General features: G+C 44.0%; 1 protein-coding gene across 8 annotated transcripts in view; it reads right to left on the bottom strand.

Annotated features, from left to right (window-relative positions):
* Positions 1–318: 318 nt before the first annotated feature.
* The window catches only part of Ctnnd1 (catenin delta 1), a 50,130-nt gene continuing 29,087 nt past the window's right edge, over positions 319–21,361 (bottom strand). For 3 of the 8 annotated variants that reach the window (XM_057754589.1, XM_057754590.1, XM_057754596.1), the window contains 15 exons: positions 20,769–21,301; positions 16,483–16,946; positions 14,870–15,053; positions 13,387–13,504; positions 12,619–12,772; positions 12,244–12,261; positions 11,770–11,838; positions 10,558–10,685; positions 10,318–10,468; positions 9,191–9,383; positions 8,524–8,638; positions 7,890–7,977; positions 4,940–5,002; positions 3,314–3,417; positions 319–2,459 (listed from right to left, as the gene is read on the bottom strand). In XM_057754589.1, coding sequence (XP_057610572.1) covers positions 2,448–2,459; positions 3,314–3,417; positions 4,940–5,002; positions 7,890–7,977; positions 8,524–8,638; positions 9,191–9,383; positions 10,318–10,468; positions 10,558–10,685; positions 11,770–11,838; positions 12,244–12,261; positions 12,619–12,772; positions 13,387–13,504; positions 14,870–15,053; positions 16,483–16,946; positions 20,769–21,301 — 2,394 coding nt within the window. In that variant the 3' untranslated portion in view covers positions 319–2,447. The other 5 variants (XM_057754592.1, XM_057754597.1, XM_057754594.1 and 2 more) reach the window with 5 other exon arrangements.

Genomic DNA, 21,361 nt, shown 5'->3' with positions numbered 1-21,361 from the left:
CCTTGTCAAATGACGTGAGAAACCCCCAGAGAATGAGGAGCCATCAGTCTGCACGCTGCAGTTTCTTTCTCTATTAGCACTAAGTTCTCCTGCTCTACTTCAGCCACTGAGTAATCTGTTTTAAGACTCTGGGTGGGGAGTGTTCCAAAGAATGTTCCTTGATAAGAGCTGGGACCAAATTGTAAGTAAGCCCATCCTGAGACAACCTTTTTCCTGCAGCTCTGAAAAGAAAAAGAACACTGACACCAAAATAACCAAGATGAAAAGGAGGGAAGAGATACAGCTGAAAGTGAAGAAACGACACAGACCTCCCACATACACACTTTAAAAACTTTATTTATATAAAAAACTCATTTGTTTTTAAAAGCATTAACAAGAGAGAAAGAAAGAGAGAGAAGATACAGAGCAGAAGACATGCCCCTTAGTAGTGTTCGGTGGGAAGGTAGGATTTTTGGTTTGCTGAAATTGAATGTTTAGTGTTTTTATAAATGAAAGCGGAAAAAAAACAAAACAAACAAACAAAAAACAGTTAAAGGTCCCCAAAAGCCCATGGCTATTCTATTACCCACACCCCACCGAGAGAAAGAGCACCAGGAAGAGCGCGGAGGACAAGAGAAACCAAGAATAGAGCCAGACTGTGTCGGGGAGGCTCCCTGTGCAGTGTCCTCTGAGGGCCATGGGAGGAGAGGCTCTGCTTGCCAGAAAGGGAAGACATGGGAGGGATGGGGGTAAGAAGATCTGGGAGGGAAGCAAAAGGTTAAAAAAAAAAAGTTGTAATGCATAGGGAAAGGGGTTGGTGGGCTGTGCACTTTTCTCCTACCCCATAGCCTCAATATATTAAGGAACAGGACAAGAGGGATAAAGAATTCCAGTTGCATTGAATAGAGCTTTTAGATTAAGGAATTGAAGGCAAATCAGGAAAAAAAAAAGTTTACAAAAAAAAAAAAAAACCCACATAGTAGCAGATTCCAAGTTGTAATAGTCCCTACAATTGGAAAGGGTATAACAAAGGGTAAAGAACTGGAGAGAAACCCTTGGTTCCCTAAAACCTTCCAGAGATGATGGGAACTGAGGACAACCAAGGAGTAGGAGTCATGGCACTCCCTACTACTCGCCTCACTTTGAGACTTATCGGGATGGGATATTCAGTCCCAACTGTACATTGTTAAGCAGAAGCCTGCTGTGGGTAAATCAGGGGCTACAACAACCTCCAATGGGGACTTGAGGTTCCTTAGGTCAACACTCCTTTCCTTCAGCTACCAAGGGTCAACAGTGGGTAAGAAAGTAACAAAATCTAACTTGCAAAATCATGAGAAATGAGACTGCAGAGGCAAAGAAAGGCACGTGAAAGAGAGGAAGGAGATGCACCCCAGGCCAAAGGCACGAAGAAGAGGCAAAGCCAGGGCAACTCCTACCTTAGCAGGGCAAAGGGGACAGGAGTTATGTACAAGTCTTGTAGTTGGCCAACAAATCCAGGGAGGGGAGAGGGGAGAAGGAGGGACAAGCCTAGAGAGAAGAGAGATGGGGAGGGGAAGGAGGGGAAGGCCAGCTTGAAGCTTCCTGCCAGCTCCAGACTAACCGCTTCATGTACATTCCTTCTACTTCCTCCTGGAAGCTCATCTTCTCCCCAACAGACAATCGCTCTGTTTCTTCTCGACCAAAAGTGGTCCATGGCATTCTTTTTTCACATAGCCTTGCAAACAGCCAGGTCATTAGCAGATTCATCACAGGGTAAGAGAGGAGGGTTGAGGACAGCCTTGGTCAGGGCAGCACCCCAAGGTTGGCCTGAAGCTGACAGAGGAGATGGAGTCTGTAGGTCCTTTGTGGTCCCTGCCTCGGACAGGAGGAACAGGAATTCCTAATCCCAGTTTGAGGAGTGCCTCACTTACTTGAGGGCCCTTGCCAGGTGGAATGTGCCAATGTTTCCAGCCTTCTTGGCTTCAAAAACAGCCACTGGATAAGGGAAGAACTCACACTTCCCATTATCCAAAACAAAATTAAAAGTTCCCTCCCAACCAGAAAGATAGTCTTGATTAGAAGTCATCAGTTTGTCAGAGTGCTGAATGCTGCATATACAGCGTGCAATTTTCAGTTCTTCCCATGGCTTCCAGTGAAGAGTTCCACTCTCCCCTCCCTCCACACAGGCCAAGATTCCGGGGAGAGCTGGCGAAAGAGCTAATCTGTAGCAGTATCTCAAGATACGCAAATAGCTGAGTCAGGTTTCTTGGGGAAACGAGGTAGGGGATGAAAGGACAGGACAATTAAACTTCAGTGGAAGATGTCGGGAACTGGTGGAATGAAGGCAGCCACTCTGGGCTGTACGGGTAGGAGGCAGCCTGGCAGTTGGCACAATAGTCCAGCGAAGAAAGGAAAAAATCATCAGTCCATTTCACCACCAAAAAATAAAAGTAATATATTATAAGCCCAGATGGAGCAGCAGAGTGGTGCTAAATCTTCTGCTGTAGGGAAAGAAAGAGAAGGTTGTTAATAAGGCGGAGAACAGAAGACCTGCAGAAAAACAAGGCAGCTGAGCAAATCTGGAGGCAGGAAAGCAGCACACAGCAGAGAACCAGATCACCCGCTGCATCCCAGCCTTTGAAGAGGTCAGGATCACAGAAGCAGACATCCTTGGGCCCCATGTGGCTCAGACAGTGTCTCAGGCCTGATCAGGTCAGCATGATTGGAAAGAGTAGGCACACAGAGGCCTCCTTCTTGAGGACCATTTTAGGGGTGACTGGAGGACATACCATGGGGGAGTAAGACACTTGGTCCCCCTCATCATCCAAAACCAACACATCCATCTCTTCCTCCAAAGATTCCTGCCCCTCGTCCTGCTGTGAACACATGCAATTTGTTAGTAAGAGAGCCAAGATAAGAACTCTAACTGTGTGCCAGTTAGGAATTCTCCTCGTTTGTAAACAAACACTGCTAGAAGTAGAAGGGTGAGACCCCTCGAGGTAAGTGAGAGAACCGGGTAATGTATGGCAGAACAGATTAGTTAATGTTAGTCTTAATTTAATGCAAAGACGTCCTCCAACACAGTCAATGAACAACACCCTAAGAAACTTCAAGATGGGAGAGGGGCGGGAGGAGGGGGAGGGAAATGGGAGGCGGGGAGGAGGCAGAAAATTTTTTTTCAATAAAAAAAAAAAAAAGAAAGAAACTTCAAGATGTATCAAATCTCTACTTTTTTCCTGAAAACACCTACCAAAGAAAGATATTACCTTTCTCTTTTCTTTCCCAATTTCAAGTACCACATAGTTTTAAAATACTATCAGCCTCACAAACATAGCTGTGTATAACAAGGATTTACCATCAGGGGTGCTCCCTTCAATGGCTCCACATCACCCAGATCCCCAGATCGATCCAGTGTTCTGTTGTGGTCTCCTCTTTCATTCAGTGTGGAATAGTTGTTATCTAGAGGGAAAAGGTAAACAGAGACAATATATTCCCCGTAGCATACAATGTATATGAATTAGGCACCTCAGTAGAGAAGTCAGCTGTTCCCATGCTCCACAGCATTAAAGACTGATGCTTTAATATTTAAACATGACTTGAATATAATGGGAAAGATAATGTATGCGGTGGGCACACCCAGTACTAGGGATGAGTTCAGTGGTAGAGTGGTTGGCCTAGATTCAATTCCCACCACTGCAAAAGCAAGAAAAGGAAAACAGTGCAGGACACCAGGTGTCATGGTGGATGACATCAGGGATCAGGCTGCTTATGAGAGCCCTGAAATGAGGAGAAGACACAGAAATGAGCTGCAACTGCAAGGAACTGACAAAGCAAGCACAAGGCGAGTTCAGCCTTGGGGAATGAAAAGAAGTTAGAAGAGCAAAGGGGAAAGCTTAATACACCCAAGGCTTTTAAATAATGCACAGTGTTAGGTGAAGGGTGAATCCACAGATGCTCAAGGCCACCCTTAGCTACACAGTGAGTTCAACTACAGTCTGAGCTATGGCAGACCCTAAGAACAATAGAGCGAAAACACAGGAGGCCCAAGAGTTCAAGGTCATCCTTAGCTATATTGTAAGTCCAGAGCTAACCTGGGCAATGAGACCCTGCATATATATATATCAGCTAAACTGAAGGTAGGGAGAAAGAACAGAGAGAGATCAGGGCAGATTATATGAATACATCCAGACTTTCTGAGAACATGTGTTGGAAGAGGGGCACCAAGAGTGCAAGGTCAGGGCTGGAGCGATGACTCAGCAGCCAAGCGCACTTGCTCTTGCAAGGCTCTGGATGCAGCTCCCTTCACTCACACGGGGGCTCACAACCACCCCTATCCAGTCCCAGGGTCTGACCTTTGAGGGCATGAAGCACGGCACATGGTAAACAGACACGCCAGCAAAATACTCATATACTAAAATAAAGAAAATACGCCAGGCGTGGTAGCACAGGTCTTTAATCCCAGCACAGGGGAGGCAGAAGTAGGTAGATGCCTGTGCGTTCAAAGTCAGCCTGATGTACAAAGTAAATTTCAGGACAGCCAGGAACACACAAAGAGATCGTGTCTCAAAAAATAAAAAGATGTTTTTTTTTTTTAAAAAAAAAAAATTTAAGAAAATTTAAGGTCATTTCATTCACAGCAACATGTAAAAATGTAGAAAAGACCAGATTGATCAGATTTTTATTATATTTTCAGATAGCCTCTCAAATGAAGATTATTAATCATGGTCCTTCAGGGATGGCAAATGGTGAGGGTGTTCAGAAGGATATTAACAACAGGCAGGGGAGATCCTATCTGTAATCCCAGCACTTGGGAGGTAAAGGTAGGGGGATCAGGAGCTCAAGATCAGCCTCAAGTGCACTGAGTTCAAGAGCAGACAATGTGAAGTGAAACCCTGTCTCAAAAGAGAAAGGAACACAGAAAACACCTACTCACCCCAATTAAACACTATTCTGCAACATTTGACAGGAATTCATCACCTACCTAATGACTTTGTGTTTGACCCCATATTGCTCATTGGAATTTCTTCCCGGTCAGGTTTCTTATCTACATGGAATTAGAAAGTTATCCAAATGAAAATCCAATACACCACAATCTATATAAACGACATTTCTCCCTGGCATGCCATCCTTCCCTAGCTCTATTCAAATAAAGCTTTACTCAGCACATACACTGTGCCAAGTCCTAACCACAACTACAGTTGTTACAGGAAAGCCCTCACAGATTTGATCTCTTTCCTAAAGAAACCCAAACACAGAAAACGTTGCAGAGGCCAAAAGATGGCTACCAAGACTGACGGCCTGAGTTCAGTTCCTGAAAAAACTTGTGGAAGCAACTGACTCACACAAGCTGTCCCGACCTCCACAGATGGACCTACGCTCAAACAAAAAGCTCTTCAGTAACCTGAGCTGGTATATCTCAAAGCTCATTTAGTCTTAAAACTTATGACAGTCTAGACTGGAAATGTGGCCCAAAAGTAGATAAAGCGTTAGGCACCAGAAATAAAACCTTAGATTCAGTCCCAATCACTCACACACACACACACACAGAGGAAATAAATTAGGGTGCAAAGGACTTTTATCAGTGTGGAATAAGTACATATTATTATATTCAGAAATGTAAACATCTATTCCACTTAGAAATTAATTTATTACATAATCATAAACATCTTCAATTTAAAAAGCATTGTGTATGGACAGGCAAGGTGGCTCAGCAGACCAAGCACTTGCTGTGCAGGCCTGACAGTCTGAGGCTGACACCCAGAAGCCATGCAAACCTGCAAGAACCAGCTGCAAAGAGCTGTCCTCTGAGCTCCACATAAAAGCCACAATACATATCATGTATACAATAATAATAATACCACATTTCAAAGGCAAAAAGACAAAAACCAAAAACCAAAGTGGGGAGAGCACTGTTTAATATTTTTATATGCCTATTTTAACTTTTAGTATCACCCTCCCATATTTAGAAGGCAGAGGCAGGGGATCAATGCAAGTTCCAGACCAGCCTGGTTCTACAGGAGTTCCAGGTAACTGTGGGGCTCATGGCAAGACCAAAAGAAAACCTGAACAAATAGATGGGTTACCCTGTCTTGCCCTTAAATAAAACATTTACTCATAGAAGATTTTGAATGTCATGGCACTGTCTCCCTGCAAGAAAATGGTTTACAGAACTATGCAAATATAATAAAATTAACACATTTAAATATGCATGTATATTTTTAAAACATTTATATCATATCATTACTTTATAATCATAAAAACACTTTATTTTTTAATTTTTCTATTATTACGTCTTGTGTGTGTCCATCCATACTAAGACATGGATCTGGAGGTCAGGACAACTTCCAGGAGTCAGCTCTCTCTCAGGGAGGAAGTCAGGTTGTCAGGCGTGGAAGGAGTGAGTTTACCTGTTTAGCTACTGGGAAGGGTTTTTCAAGACACGGTTTCTCTGTAGTTTGGAGCCTGTCCTGGAACTAGCTCTTGTAGACTAGGCTGGCCTCAAACTCACAGAGATCCGCCTGTCTCTGCCTCCCAAGTGCTGGGATTAAAGGCGTGTGTCACCAATGCCCAGCTGGTCCTACTTTCTTAACCAAAGTGATAAGATTTCCACATTTATTTTTGGGAAATGCTTGCCGAATAATTGTGTCTCAGCTGCGCCATAAAGTAAAGCAGCACTCTTTAATAAAATAGCAGCCAGTCTAATAAGTAGACCTACAGTCTGCCTCTAGACAGCCACAGTGGCTCCCACACAGCACAGGTGCTGCACACGTCCTCATTCGCACTACATATCAAAATGATGTGCACTTGGGGGCACTAGTACCTACAGCTCCATCGAGGATGCTCTTGAGTGAAGATAGCTTTTTATACAGTATATGGTAATGAAAGTAATTTGTGCAGTAATTTGCTGCTATCCTTATTCATGCCGAGCAACCAGCAGCAAGCACCACTGCTTGTATGCCATCTGTACATATGTCCAAGACACCACACTCCAGGGGCTGGAAAGATGGCTCAGTGGCTAAGAGTTCTGGCTGCTTTTCCAGAAGTCATGAGTTCAGTTCCCAGCAACCACATGGTGGCTCATAACCATCTGTAGTGAGATGTGGCACCCTCTTCTGGCATGCGGGCATACATGGAAGCAGAATATGACATACACAATAAATAAATAAATCTTAAAAAAAAAAAAGACACCACACTAAAGCCATGGGTCAAATCAAAAGCCAAAATCATTAAGAAGAGTTACAACACATACTTTCAGTGAAAGAGAAATACGCGTGTGTGTGTGTATGTATTTATACAACACAAAAAATATAATTCATGTATGGCAAAGTGGTTTACAAGCTCTAAGTCAGTTAGGGACATAGAACACTTGCCTAGAAACACAAGCACACACACAGTGCTATAACCTAAAGTAGTAATAGTGGTGTACTAGAAGTAATAGACTTTCTGGTTGTCAGGAGTGTTTAGTTTTTCAACTGGAAAAACACTAATAATTACCCTAGCACTTTAGTCAATAGGACACAGAAATTTAAAAGGGAAAGAATTAAACAGAAAAACTACGCCTCGCTCTCTGAGTCCACAGGGAAAGAGAGGAGCCACACTCAAGCTCACTGACTACTTTGATTTTGGTTGTTTTCTTTTGAGACAAAGTTTCACTCAGTCAAGTCTAGCCTTGACATACTGATCCTCCCTCCTCCACCTCAGAGTCCTGGACTGGGATTACAGGTGCTCACCACCGCACCCTTCCCTGCCTGTTTTAATTTATAAGTGCAAACCTCTTCTCTTTCATATTAGAATCCCGAGGCAAAGCATTGCTCCCCTTTTCAGGGTCTAGCTCATGTAGAAATAAACACACATCCCACTTCTTAGTCAACAAGGCATTAAGCAATGGCGGGAACACTGAAAAGGTAAGGGTACACTCTCGGTTACTGTACCTGATTTCTGGTTCCGGTCAATGAGAGGGAGAGTGCTATCATCATATGAATGGCTGCTCTGGCTTCTTGATGCATTGTTTAGATTCACCTGGAGGCAGACATAAAACCCAATGTCATAGAAACCTGAATATACCCATATCTCTCTGCCCCCTCCTCCTAACCATGCACCTTCTGCTTCAGAAGCTCTTAAAGACTAGTGATTTCCTTCTCCGTGATCGCCTGCCCAAGCCCTCACTCACATTCTTCCTCTGACAGACTTAAATTTCCAGGTTCCTACTGACAACTATAACTCTTCAAAAGAATCTGAGGGTAGGCAGTGGCACTTATCTATAATGCTGGTACTTGGGGGACAGAGGCAGAAGAATCAGGGAATGGTAAGCACATGGAAGGGTCAGAGTGTATGGGGAGGGGTCACAATGGCCATATATCACCACCTCCTGTATCTACTGCGTGTTCAACATCAAGAGAGCGGAACTACATAAGCAAAAGTGAACTGGGCACCACTGGACGAAGATAGTGTACCAATAAAGTCTTCACTATCAGAAAGACTTGGGTTTAGAAGACACCAAAGACAGAGGCACTAGCCGAAGACCAAGGAGAAGAAAAGCCAAAGTTCTGGCCAAGAGTGTTGGACCTGGAAGTCTGATTTCTTCCACCCTTCTTTTTCCAATGGCTTCCGAAGCTCCTTGTAGCCCCAGATCGTCTGCAAGACAAGAGCTGCTGCCCGAACTTCTTTTTCTGAGCGATTCCTATGGAGGAAAGTAAAACCATACACAGCTTGGCTCCAAGACCAGGGAATCTTGAACCTGTACTCTCTAACACAGTAGTTCCTAATAGTTCCAAAATAGTAGTTTCTACTTTGTACCTTCCTAATACACAGCCCTTTAATACCATTCATGTCCTGATGATGCCCCAATCATAAAATTATTTTCGTTACATTTCATAACTATAATTTTGCTACTGTTATGTATCATATTGTAAATATCTGTGTTTTCTGATAGTCTTAGGTGAGCCCTGTGAAGGCTCATTTCACAACCCCAAAGGGGTCATGACCCACAGGTTGAGAACCACTACTCTAACAGCACAAGAATATAAAAATGTAAAAATGGGTGAAATCAAAGTTTTCGCCAAATTGTATATTCTGTCTGAAACACTGACATAGTTTTGGATAATGGATGTACGCGTCCATTAGCAATGTAGAGATCAACATTAAGAATGAAAATTGTCACAGGATAATGTAAGGGAAGCAACCTCTTCTCTCGTACTCAGATTTTCCCAGCTCTGATCGAGTATAAACTCACCCTGATTTGTTGATCAACACCAGCTTCTCAATGCCCTGGGTCTCTCGAAGCTTTTTGGCAGCTTCCAAGTTCTCCGCAATAACTTCATTGATGGTGTTCAAAATAGAAACCACAGTGTCTTCAGAGAAATTCCAGGAGGAGTTCTGCTGACCTCCTGGCAGATTCTTTACCAAGTTAGGAATGGCATGTTTGCCTATAGCAGAAGACAAAAGTAACCCAGGAGGGAGAAAAGACAGTCAGGCCAGAAGGGGCCATACAATAGTTAGGAGGAGCCTTAAAATACCCTTTACAGAAATCAGGTCAAGTGCAATTTCCAGCCATACAAATCAACTTCATTATTAAGTAAGATTATATCAAAGGGGCAAAGAATATAAGATAGCCATGAACTCAACTGTTCTTCCTTCTTCCTCAAGTACACTAAGACAATGTGATACTGGCCATTAAAATATACTGTCTGGTCTCTGCATATATACTAATGAAAACAGTACATCCAGTATTATTATATGATAATTCAATGGGACAGAGTCTTTATGAATTTAAAAATATCAATAACTTGGGTTCTGCCACTACCTAACTGTACCTGGGTAAATGAAAAAAAAAAAATAGAAAAATTCTTAATAATATCTAGAGAGAAAGAAAAAAGCAGAGAGTCAACAAATAACCATGCTATAATGTTTTTGAAGAAACATCCCCCCCTTGTGCTCTTTTAAGAACCACTAAACCACTGGAGAGGGAGGAGAAGAGGAGTGGGGGGAGGAGGAGAGGGAAATGGGAGGCGGGGAGGAAGCAGAAATTTTTTTTTTCAATTAAAAAAAAAAAAAAGAACCACTAAACCATGAACTTTCACCAACACTCTGATACATAAAGGAAGATTAAAGAATCCTCCTCAGTCAGGCTGAGCACTTTCCAGCAGTCAGGAAGCAGAGGCAGGTGGATATCTGTGAGTTCAACGTCAGCCTGGTCTACAAAGCTTAGTTCCAGGACAGGTTCCAAAGCTACAGAGAAACCCTGTCTCGGGAAAAAGAAAAAAAAAAAAAAAAGAAAAAGAAAGAAAAGAATCCTTCTCTTGGGTGACATCAACAAATAACTAAACATTTTGCTGTGCTAGCACTGATTCAAATCCTTACCAATTAACTCTTTGTTCCGAGCATCCACAGCCAGGTTTCTCAGCGCCCCGGATGCAGCTTTCACTACTCGCTCATGTTCGCTGGTCAGGAGGTCGGCTATGGCAGAGAGAGCCTTCTCCTGACGCAGAGCAGAGCGGATGTATCGGCCATACTAGGAGCAAGCGGTGAAAAGATTACAAATGGCAGCAAACAACTGACCTAGTTCCCTATCTCCAAATCTGTTCTCTCAGAGGTACTCACTGTCCAGCGCCCAGCACACAAATTCTGGATGGCTCCAGCAGAGGCTTCTAGGATGGCAGGCGTCTTGCTCTCCTTAAGGAGTGAAATGTATATCCGCACCACTTCTGGCTGAAATAAGAGTTCATAGCCTGTACAAGAAAGGGCAAGACAGAAAATGCTGATCAATGCTTACAAACCAGACTGTGGCTGCCTAGAGTCCTGCATTTCCAACACTTCCACATCCCTATCAACTCAAGAGCAAACTCGGAGGCTTCATCCCACATCTCTTTCTTCTCAAGTTTTCATTTTGTCTTTTGAAACAGGGTCTTGTAATGAATGTCACATAGATTGGCCTCAAACTCATCATCTTCCTGTCTTATTTCTCAAGCACTGGAGTAGCCTCTCCAGTGCTGGGACTACAAGCACGGACCACCATGCCCAGCTGCCCGAAGCAGTAGATACACACTTAATCTTAGCATTTGGAAGGCAGAGGCAGGTGAATCTCTGTGAGTTTGAAGTCAACTTAATCTATAGTTTTCAGACAGTCAGCGCTACAGTGACCCTATCTCAAAAAACAAAACCAAACCCTATGGTGAAAACAAAATAGACATCAATTCCATCACATTAAATCCTCTCTCCTTCCTCCTTGACTTGTACTCATGACTAACTTAAGCCTTGTTTTCACCTTGAGCAATCAGGCTTAATGATTCAACCTGTCAAACAAATTACTTCTGATTTAACTCAGTAATTCTCCCCACCATGAAAACACCTAAATGAAAGGAACAACCTGAGATTTAATAATTAACATCTTTGTATTTATGGAAAGCTAGCAAGTTTATTTCATCAATACAGTGGGTCCAAAAATCTAAGCTGTGATAAAGAGATTTCTTCTAATAGTAAGATTCAAGATCAAAAAACTGCACTTGCCACTTAGCTAGCTAAGTCTGTCTTTTCTTTTTTGAGGCATTCTCTCACCCTCTATGCCACCCTGGTTTTGAAGTCACAGCAATCCTCCTGCCTTAATTGCCCAAGTACTAAGTTTGCAGGCATGTACCACCATTACACCCAGCCTAGCTTCTGACTTGAAATTAAATATTGTGAGTTTTCCCAATACCTTCAATATCACTTCAAATCCAACAAGAGAGAGAATTGTTAATATAGTGCATAAAACATGTTACCATGCACAAAAGCCTTATCTCAGATCTCTGCAGACTGAGAAAAAGGACAACTTACCTCGAGCAGGACTAGTTCTTTTAGGGAAATCCACGGTATCATTTGCTGGATCCTCTGTGGGCTTTTTCCCTATAAAAATGGGGGAAGGGCAGAGAGAATCTGGTAAGAAACTTTTAAAGAAAGGAAAGAGTTCATCTCAAACAGTTTTTCATTCTTCAGTCAGAATCTTCATCTCAGAGATGCAGCATCAAAAGAGCCAAAGGGAACCCCACACACACCTGCCCGAACAGGACCCAAACCAGGCAGTAGACTGGTACAAAAAGGATAGCCACTCTTGCTGCATTAACTGAGTTCTGCCAACAGAGACTGCTGTCTAGACCAGCATGTCGAGACCACAGCCCAGGAGAACTACACTTGTTCCAGTGCTTTTCCTGCGTGCATCACAGGGAAGGTTATACAAGGAAATATTAGGGAAGGAAAAAACCCAAACATGCAGATTAGAAGGAGACAAGCGCCTTAAAAGACTGCACTCACCTCTGGAGAACCACTCATCTTCCAACGCATCACCAAGGTGGAAAGCGAGGAGAGAAGGGAAGGAAGAAAACGCAGGAGAAAGATGTCAACAGGATCGTGGGCGAGAACACAAGAAAGCAAAGGAGGAGGAATAAGGAGGAAAGCCCCAGATTAGTTGAGTTCTTGTCCTTCACTGCCCCATATACCAATTCACTAACAACCATCACCACCGCCATCACCACCGCCATCACCATCACCACCAAAGCATACAGAACAAGGGGAGCAGCAAAGCAAAAGGACGTGTCTTCACCAGGTAGACTTCCGGACAATTTATAAGTGCCTTAAAGCTAAGTGTTCCTCCTTGTCCCATATTAAAGAACAGGAACTACGACTCACCTTTGCCCTTCTTGGCCCCAAAGCAACTGGCAGCATGTGGCCCGGTATTGTTAGCCACACTGGGGAGTGCCTCTTGGTAGCGTTCTGCCTGTGGGATTTCACGGTGAACTTGATACGATAAGTTCCGAAGCAGGCAAACACAGTTCTCCACAAGCTGAGAGATACCAAACGAAAGGTTCAGTTGAAAGAGAGAATGCCTGCAATGACTTCCAAGAAATTCTGGCTCCATAATTTGAATATTAAAATAGCAATTCTAAAAGGCGCCCCAGGCTCCTCAAAACTCCTGCCATCTTCAGAAGGTCCAACTACAGACACAATGGCTTCTGCAGCAATTTAGTGACGCGGCATCTAGTGATGTTCTCCTACTTAAGGGGAGGGGCTAAAGAAACTATCTTTGTGACCATCCGGTTACTCTTTAACAGCACTTGCTGGACAACAAGCCAGGCATGGTCCTGAATGTACCCGTAAACCCAGTGCCATAGGAACAGAGACAGGATTGCTGGAGAGTATTTGTAGCCAGAGAATACAACCTCAAAGTGAGATCTTGCCTCCAAAGAATAAGGCGGAGAATGCCTGGGTGAAAAGGACACCAATGTTCTCCTGGTCGCTCCTGTGGACCTGCACACACACAATCTTTTCTTCTTCTAAACTAAATGCCATGTTAAGGAGGAGGGTTGGCATGAGTATTTTATACTATCTGACAGCCTGAAGCGGTAGACCTAAACCACAGTTACCTTGTGAACAACATTCACCCAGTCATTAACTTACCTTGCTGTCTGAATCCTTCTGCCCAATTTCTGCCTGAACAATGAAAATGAGGGCATCAACTAAGCCATCGCATTCCCGAAGCTTCCGGCGAGCTTCACTCCTCTCTGAGCTTACATTTCTAAGGGAAAACACACAGTTCTGAAGATGACTCACGTCCCTGAAGTCATCCTTTGATATCTTTCTCCATCTATTCTAAAGCTTCCTTAATACCTTTTCTATTTCGTACAATAAACAGTTCGTACTTATTAAAAGCAAGGCACTGCAGTTGGAAATTGACTGCTAGTCTGTCTTCTAAACTTTTAAAGCTTGCAGTCAGGTTGAAAAATGTATACCAAGGGCTGGAAAGGGCAGTCAATCCCCAGAACCCCACGGTGGTTCTAGCCCCAGAGGACCTGACACCCTCTCTTCAGGCATCATCAGACACCAGACACACAGGTGGTGCATAGAAAATATGTATACAAAACACCCATACACATTAAATAGTTAATTAAAAATTGTATACCACAGCCCCAAATGGTAGTCCACACCTGTGATCCTAGCACTTGGGAGGCAGCAGCAGGAAGAGACTCTGACGCCAGATTGGACTTATTACAAAGCAAACCCTATCCACCTCCTCCACCACCACACACAAGTGTGTGCATGCAGGCATGTGCTTGTGTGCACTCACATGTGAGTAAAAATCAGGGGTAGGAATACAGCTATGTGGTATATGCTTGCCCAAGTACATACAAGGCAGCGGGTCCAATACCCAGCATACCCAGCACCACAAAATGGGGGTTTGCGGGGAGGGAATACCAATGTAAACGTCAGTAAACCCAGACAGAAGAGTCACTTATTCCATAGAAGTACACATCTAGGAGTGACAAGGTGCCTGACTTGAAATGCAGATAACTGAGACAGGGACTAAGGCACACACAAGTAAGAACCTTAGATGTGGGAGGTTCTACACGAGCATTTACCTAATTAGATAGAAACAAAAGTGACCAGAGCGGGAGGAAGAGGGCGGGAGTAAACACAGGAGTAGGTAAGCGGGGTGCACTTAAGAAAGCAGCAAAGGCAGGTAGGCTGAGGTCAAACACAGCTCAGAGTGGAAGCCTCAAGTAGAGTAAAAGCTTGCCTAGCAAATGCAATGCCCTGAATTTGGTCCTCAGTACAACAAAATAATAAAAAATAAAAGGAGCAAACAAAAAGCAAACCTTCAACTTCTAATTAAAAAAAAAAAAAAAGACATTCTATCATTCCACAAAAGTCCACACTGGGATGCATGTGTGCGCACCCAGGCTACACTTTACACTAAGCTACAATTTACCTGCCGCCAGACTACTCCCTTTTTGAGACAGGGTTACAAAGTACCCAGCTGGTTTTGGGCTCACTCTAACATAGGCAGGCTACTAACTCAGTCTCAGAGAGGTTTACAAGCCTGTACTACCAAGCCCAGCAAGCACTCAATTTTTATAATCTCAAAAACAAACCCTTCACTTACCTAAGGCAGCCGGCTGTGTTAGTGAGCACCGACTCCCATTCAATGTGCCGCGGCTTACAGTCCTCATTGGGTTCTCTCTCCCAGCCAGAGTGTGGAATGATCACTTCGTCCGTCAAGGCGTGCAGCGCATGGTCCACAATCTCCATCTTGATTGAGTCATGGGATGAGAGATTCCACAGGGTTCCTGGCAGGGACAAGTCATCAGAGGGCTCTCCAGCACCCAAGACAGGAGTCTGAACAGTGTTCTATTCCTTCTTATATGCCCATTACAGAATCTACGTGACTCCATGGAGTGTTAGCTAGGCTTCTTTCTGCTTATGACCCACAGTAAGATATATTTTATTCTGTAGTTCAATACAGACACACAGGCATGAAATAAAGGTTTACAAAACAGTATTTACCATAATGCATGCTCAACAGTCTATTCCAGCTTCTCTACCTCAGCAACACTGTCACTTGTCACTGTGGTCCACAGAATTCTTTGTTGTGGGCGCTGATGTTGTCTGTCTATTGCGGGATGCTTACCAGCTAACTAGTATCCTTAGCCTTTATTCATTACATGCCAAGGATTCTCTACCCCACCCCAAATTATAATAGCCAAAGCAACTCCAACATTGGAGATGTCCTCTGGGGGCCAAAATATTTTGCCAATCAAGAATCAGTATTATCTTTCTTTCTTCTTCCTATAATTATCATTAGGCCCACACCAAGGTGCTCAGTTCACACTAATGGATCACCCCCTATACAATCTGGAAAATATCATTCTAATTAAAGGACTACAAGCTCAAATTTCTAAATGGAACAGGCAGGTTGAGTCAAGACAGGCACATATTTAAAACAAATTATAAGACTGTGAATAAATGGCAACTGACATTCAGCTTCTGTGTTTAGAAAACAAGCTCCTCTACTACTATAGTTGGTCAAAAATAACAGAATGTGCCAGACTTGGTGGTGCATGCCTTTAATCCCAGAACACAGGAGGCAGAGACTAGTGGATCTCTGTGGGTTGAGTACAGTCTGCTCTACATAATAGTTCCAAGACAGCCAGGCAAGACCCTGTCTCAAAAATCCAAGAGAAAGTGGCTGGAGAGATAGATGACTCAGCAATTAAGGGCATTTGCTGCTCTTCCAGAGGACACACGTTCAATTCCAGCACTCACATGGCAGCTCACTCTAACTCCAGCTCAAGGGTACCCAACTTCCTCATACAAGCACACATGCAGCCAAAACACCAATGCACATAAATACAAAATTAAAAAAACAAAAACAAGAGAAAACACACAAGCATGCAGAATGTGTCAGAGATTACTGCATGTATCATGTGACATCCAATCAAATCTGTGAAGCAGATTTGACCCAAAGGCCACTACTCCAGAACCTATAACCAAAAGTTAATGGACTGGCCATGCATAGTGGGGCACTTGGGAGACAGAGACAGGCAAATGTTTTCAAGTTCAAGTCTTGCCTGCTCTACATAGTGAGTTCTAGGCCAGCCAGAGCTACAAAGTGAGACCCTGTCTCAAAATTAATCAATTAATTAATTGAAAGGTAATAGACTGGGAACCTCTAGATCCCTGCCTCTCTAAAAAGTGACCCCCCAACCCAGCACTCACCAGTAATGACTTCAGTCAGGTCCATATCACGAGCTTTTCGCAGCAATCGGACCAGGGCAGGAACACCATCACAGTTTTTTATGGCAATCTTGTTATCTTGGTCACGTCCAAAAGAGATATTCTTGAGAGCTCCACAGGCTCCAAGGTGCACTTCCTTTTTGGGATGGTCTAACAATCCCACCAACACTGGGATACCCTTGAGCTTGCGCACGTCAGTCTTCACCTTGTCATTGCGATAGCACAGGTGCTGCAGATATGCAGCAGCATTGGACTTCACAGCATCCAAGCGGAAGCCTAGCATGGCAATCACCTCTGGCAGCTCAGGCTGCCTCCAGTTTGAAGGTGGTGGCATTCCCTTTCGCAGACTATCCAAGCTTGCTAAACTTCCCCGCTCATGCTGAGCCAAAGGAGCCCAGTAGTACTGATCTGGTGGCACCTCCTCACCAATCATGTCTTCATAGCTCCTGCAGTTTTGAAAGAACCAAGAACCAAGCAGTTAAAATCAGGTTTCTGGGACATTCCTGTTACCCATCATCTTTAAGGCATGATTAACCCCAGACTACACAGAGATAATATATCTCTTCTGTAGTAAGATATTGTGTCAATTGTAGTAATTTTGTGTGTGAATGTTAAGCATCCTTGATGGCCCTCGCGATAAGCTGGACTGAAGGCCCTGCAGACCCAGGACCCTCCTGTCTGCCATCCCATGCTGGGGTCACAGTGTGAGCCATCACAGAGGTATTTCGGCAATGAAACTCAAACTTCAGTCCCCGTGCTGGTGAGGAAAGCATTCTACCAACTGAAACATCTTCCTGGTCACAATTTTAATTTAAAAGTAGTCTGTATTTAGACTAAAACTCTCTCTCCCTTTTTTCCTGTGCAGTTTTCTGGCTGAGAAAGCCAAGTACTTGAAAACGTTAACCGCTAAAGTCCTAAGACCTTAGCATTTACTTGAATGACATGTGACAGCTATTAACTTCTCTGTAAGGAATGAAATAAATCCAGGACAGAAGAATTAAGCAAGGCGACTGATTCCATGTCACCTAAGTAAGCCAACAAAGCCTGAGAACAAGCAAGGCTTCTGAGTCCACCACTGGGGAGGCAAAGACAGGATCACAAACCTGAGGCCAGATGGGTCTATATAGTAAGTTCCTGGCAATCTAGGGCTACAAACCAAGATTCTATACGGTCTCCTCCCACCTCCACCCTCCAAAAAATAATAAGAAGAAGAAGAAGCAGAAGAAGGAGGAGGAGGAGGAGGAAGGAAGGAAGGAAGGAAGGAAGGAAGGAAGGAAGGAAGGAAGGAAGGAAGGAAGGAAGGAAAAAGCTCTGAGGACCGCTCTTAAATCCTAGCTGCACAGGAAACAAGGCAGTATGCACAGGAAACAGCTAGTAGAACAAGACCATTAAACATATTTCATATTAAGCTGCCCTATTTTGGAAATTATAAAGGAGAAATTGATCAGGAAAAACGAAGGGCTTCTTGCTACACTGTTGAGGACTTGGCTTTAGCACTAATGAGGTATAAACTTAAGCATTACATTTCACACACAATTCATCCCAGACTAGTATGTTCCGCAGCTTTTCCTGCTTCAGTACCACCATCAACCACTAGAGGGGGAGCCTTCCATACTCGCCTTCATTTATAAGGCCCAGGAAGGAAGAGCCCCATTATCTGTGTCATCTCACCGTGTGGGAGCCACAAGGGAGAAGAGAATCTATTGTGTGGGGCTCTCCAAAGACTGCTGTTTGTTCCACAGAACTCCTCCCTGTGGTCAGCAAACACTGAAAGCTAGCCTCATCAGATGGCCTGCCCAACAGGTACCAAAACTGACCATTAAATAATGAGGAACTTAGTGGGACAAATCATTTAGACAAAAAAATAAATAAAACTTAAGTCACTTTAAAATTTAAAATGTCACTGAAAGAAAATAAAGGAAATTGTTTTAAAAGCAGATTACTAAATATTCTCTGAAAGAAGGCTTCCTTTGAGTAAGAGAAAATAGGACACATGTAAGAAAAACCAATCTGTTCTTCACGAGAGAACAGTGTTTCAGGCTGTGTGTGTTGAACAGATTTTACTTTTCTTGTTTAGATCTGACATCCTCACACAGACACACATGTAGGCAAAACACCAACACACATAAAACAAAAATAAATAATAATTTAAAAAATATTTTTAAAAATTCTTTCCTTTTACAAATAACAAAACTGCCCAAATGATCAGATAACTTGCTTAAGGCTACATAGATAATGGCAGAGAAACAGCTAGAAGCAGAGTTTTCAAGTTCAGTAGCTTTCCCACTAATTACTGCCTCACTGTCTAAGTTTGACCTTGCAACCGATCTTGTCGGCCCGAACAGGAAGTAGAAGATGTTTTTGCTAATCAAGCAGGTTTCTAAGCCCAATGCCACCCTGGAACAAACCCAAGAACCAAGCCCCAAACCCTGTCTATGTGAACTGCCACTTCAAGGGACAACAGGGAATGGGCCACCCACACCCAACTGTGTCTAATCTCTCTGCTAATGAGGAAGTCCGAGCAAGCAGACCTGCACTCTGGCCCCACTCCCTGGGCAGACTATTCCAGGGATTGATAGCTGCTATCTACCCCAGGCTAGCTAACACCAGCTGAGAGCTGGTGCCCCATCAGACATAAAAGGTGAGTCACATGGGAGTTGAATTTGCTAACCACGCCGTCTGAAGACTGTCAGTGACTCAGGCTTAGATAATAGGGCCTCTACTCCTGTCCCCAGACTAATTCAGTTTATGGCTAGCCAATACTACCTAATATATTCAAAAAGTAAGTGCCAAGACCTTTGCTTTGAAAGGTCATGAACCTACATACAGAAATTGAGCAACAGCTGCCAGGGTACCCTCACTATATCAAGATAACTATACATCTTGCCTTAATTCTTGGCTTGGAAAATATAGACCCTGATTTATTCTAAACTAATGTTTTCAGCCCAAGACCAAGCATGCTTTTTGTACACAAGAATTAAGAATTTTTAAAATAACCTTTTATAAATATGAAAATCAAATAAGAGATATGACAGAGGTACTAATGCATAGCACACAAAGCCTGAACTGGGTCCTTTGGGGGGGCGGGGGGAGGGAGGGAGGGAGGGAGGGAGGGAGGGAGGGAGGGAGGGAGGGAGGGAGGGAGAGAGAGAACACAAAAGAAAGGCCCCTCAGCCAGGTAGATTGGCACACGCCTCTCATCCCAGCACTCTCTCTGTGTGACACTGGCTACAGAGTTACACAGTAATACCCTGTGTCAACAACAGAAATAAAGGGAAGGAACAATGGAGGGTGGGAGGGAGGGTGCGTCTATCAATCACATTCTAAAATGCGCTTCCAAAGCAACTACTGCTCATCCAAACAGTCACCCTTCATGTCCCAAAGATGATGGGGTGCCAAGGAGTAAGTCCCCTCAGCATAGACAGCTAGCTGCTTAGTGACCTTTGGGAGTATTACTAACGGACCAGGGACCATTCCCTACTCATTACCTCATAAAACCCTAACTAAATACAAAGTGCCAGGGCTTCTGTGAGGTCAAGAGTGACTGTTTATAAATATCAGGATTAGAACTACAAGGACAGTCCTTAAACAATCTTAATTATGTTCTAATACCAATCTTAACTGTGTTCTAACACCAAAAAAGTAGCTCAAAAAGTTCTCAGAATCAGGACTGTGAGCACTGCCACACACTCTGTGGTGCTCCATTCTCTATCACCAAAAGAGAGAGATCTCAGGCAAAAATTATAGCATAGCAACCAAGTCTCTTCTTTAGGGCATAGAACAATAACTAATCACTTTTGGGATTTAGAAATGTCCACAGGATAGTCCAAACTGGCCTTGAACTTGGCTGCAATCGTCCCAGCTCAGCCTCCTCAGCAGTGGAATTACAAGCGTAAGTCATCACACCTGGCCACAGATCACTTTCTCACCAACTGTGGTGACACACACTCGTAGTCCCAAGACTTAGAAGGTGGAGGAAGAAGGCAAGAGTTCAAGGTCATCCTTTACTACGGTAGCCAGACTGGAGGACAGACTGAGACCCTGTCTCAAAAAGCAATGGCAAACAAATAAAAACAAAAAAACACTTAGTGTAACTAAAATGGCTCTAAGAACAACAAAGGAAAGACAGCAAGTCTACATGTGATGAGCTTCCATGGAGGAGAGAAAGGAAGTGGTGTCCACAGGCTCACTGACCCCGAAAGCTCAGAGGACAACGCTACCCTTCCCCATCTGGACAAAGGAGCCTTTGTTCCCCTCTTCCTGCCCACCTGAGGCGTCGGCGAGGGTCTGACGGTGTTCCTGTCCGACGAGCAGTGCCGTAATCAGACATCATGCCGTAATCTAGGTCGTCATAGCCCATGCTGCGCTGATCATCCTCCAGCCCGTAAGGCTCTGGATGAAAGCGATGCAGATCCACACTGCTCCCCCCTACTCGAACCTGGGGCTGGGGACCATAGACATCTTGTCTACTTGGTGCCCGGTAGCCTTCCATGCTGGGTCTATACCGCTCCTCAATGCGGGTCACCCGGGACAGACTGCCATAGTTGTCACTTCCGCCCGGATAGCCATCTTCATAGTGCCGGCCATACCCATCTGGGGGGTAGTGGAAATTCCTAGGAAGAGTTGCCGTGCCTGCCTGCCCCACATAGGGACCAGGCCCCCCATTGCCATTCTTTCTGAAGTCACGGCCCAGAGTCTGGATATAGCTGTTGGAGACCGAGGCGTCCACAGGTAGTCCGTCTGGTCCCATGGGGACTGGCTGTACCGTCCGCGTTGTCACCGTCTTCACAACTTTCTTAACCTTCAGATAAGGAATGAGAAAAGGAAAACCAACTATTGAAGGAAATGAAGAATCTAAGTT

Source organism: Chionomys nivalis, chromosome 22, assembly GCF_950005125.1.
Source record: "Chionomys nivalis chromosome 22, mChiNiv1.1, whole genome shotgun sequence".
NCBI lineage: Eukaryota > Metazoa > Chordata > Mammalia > Rodentia > Cricetidae > Chionomys > Chionomys nivalis.
This window is presented reverse-complemented; position numbering and strand designations above follow the sequence as displayed.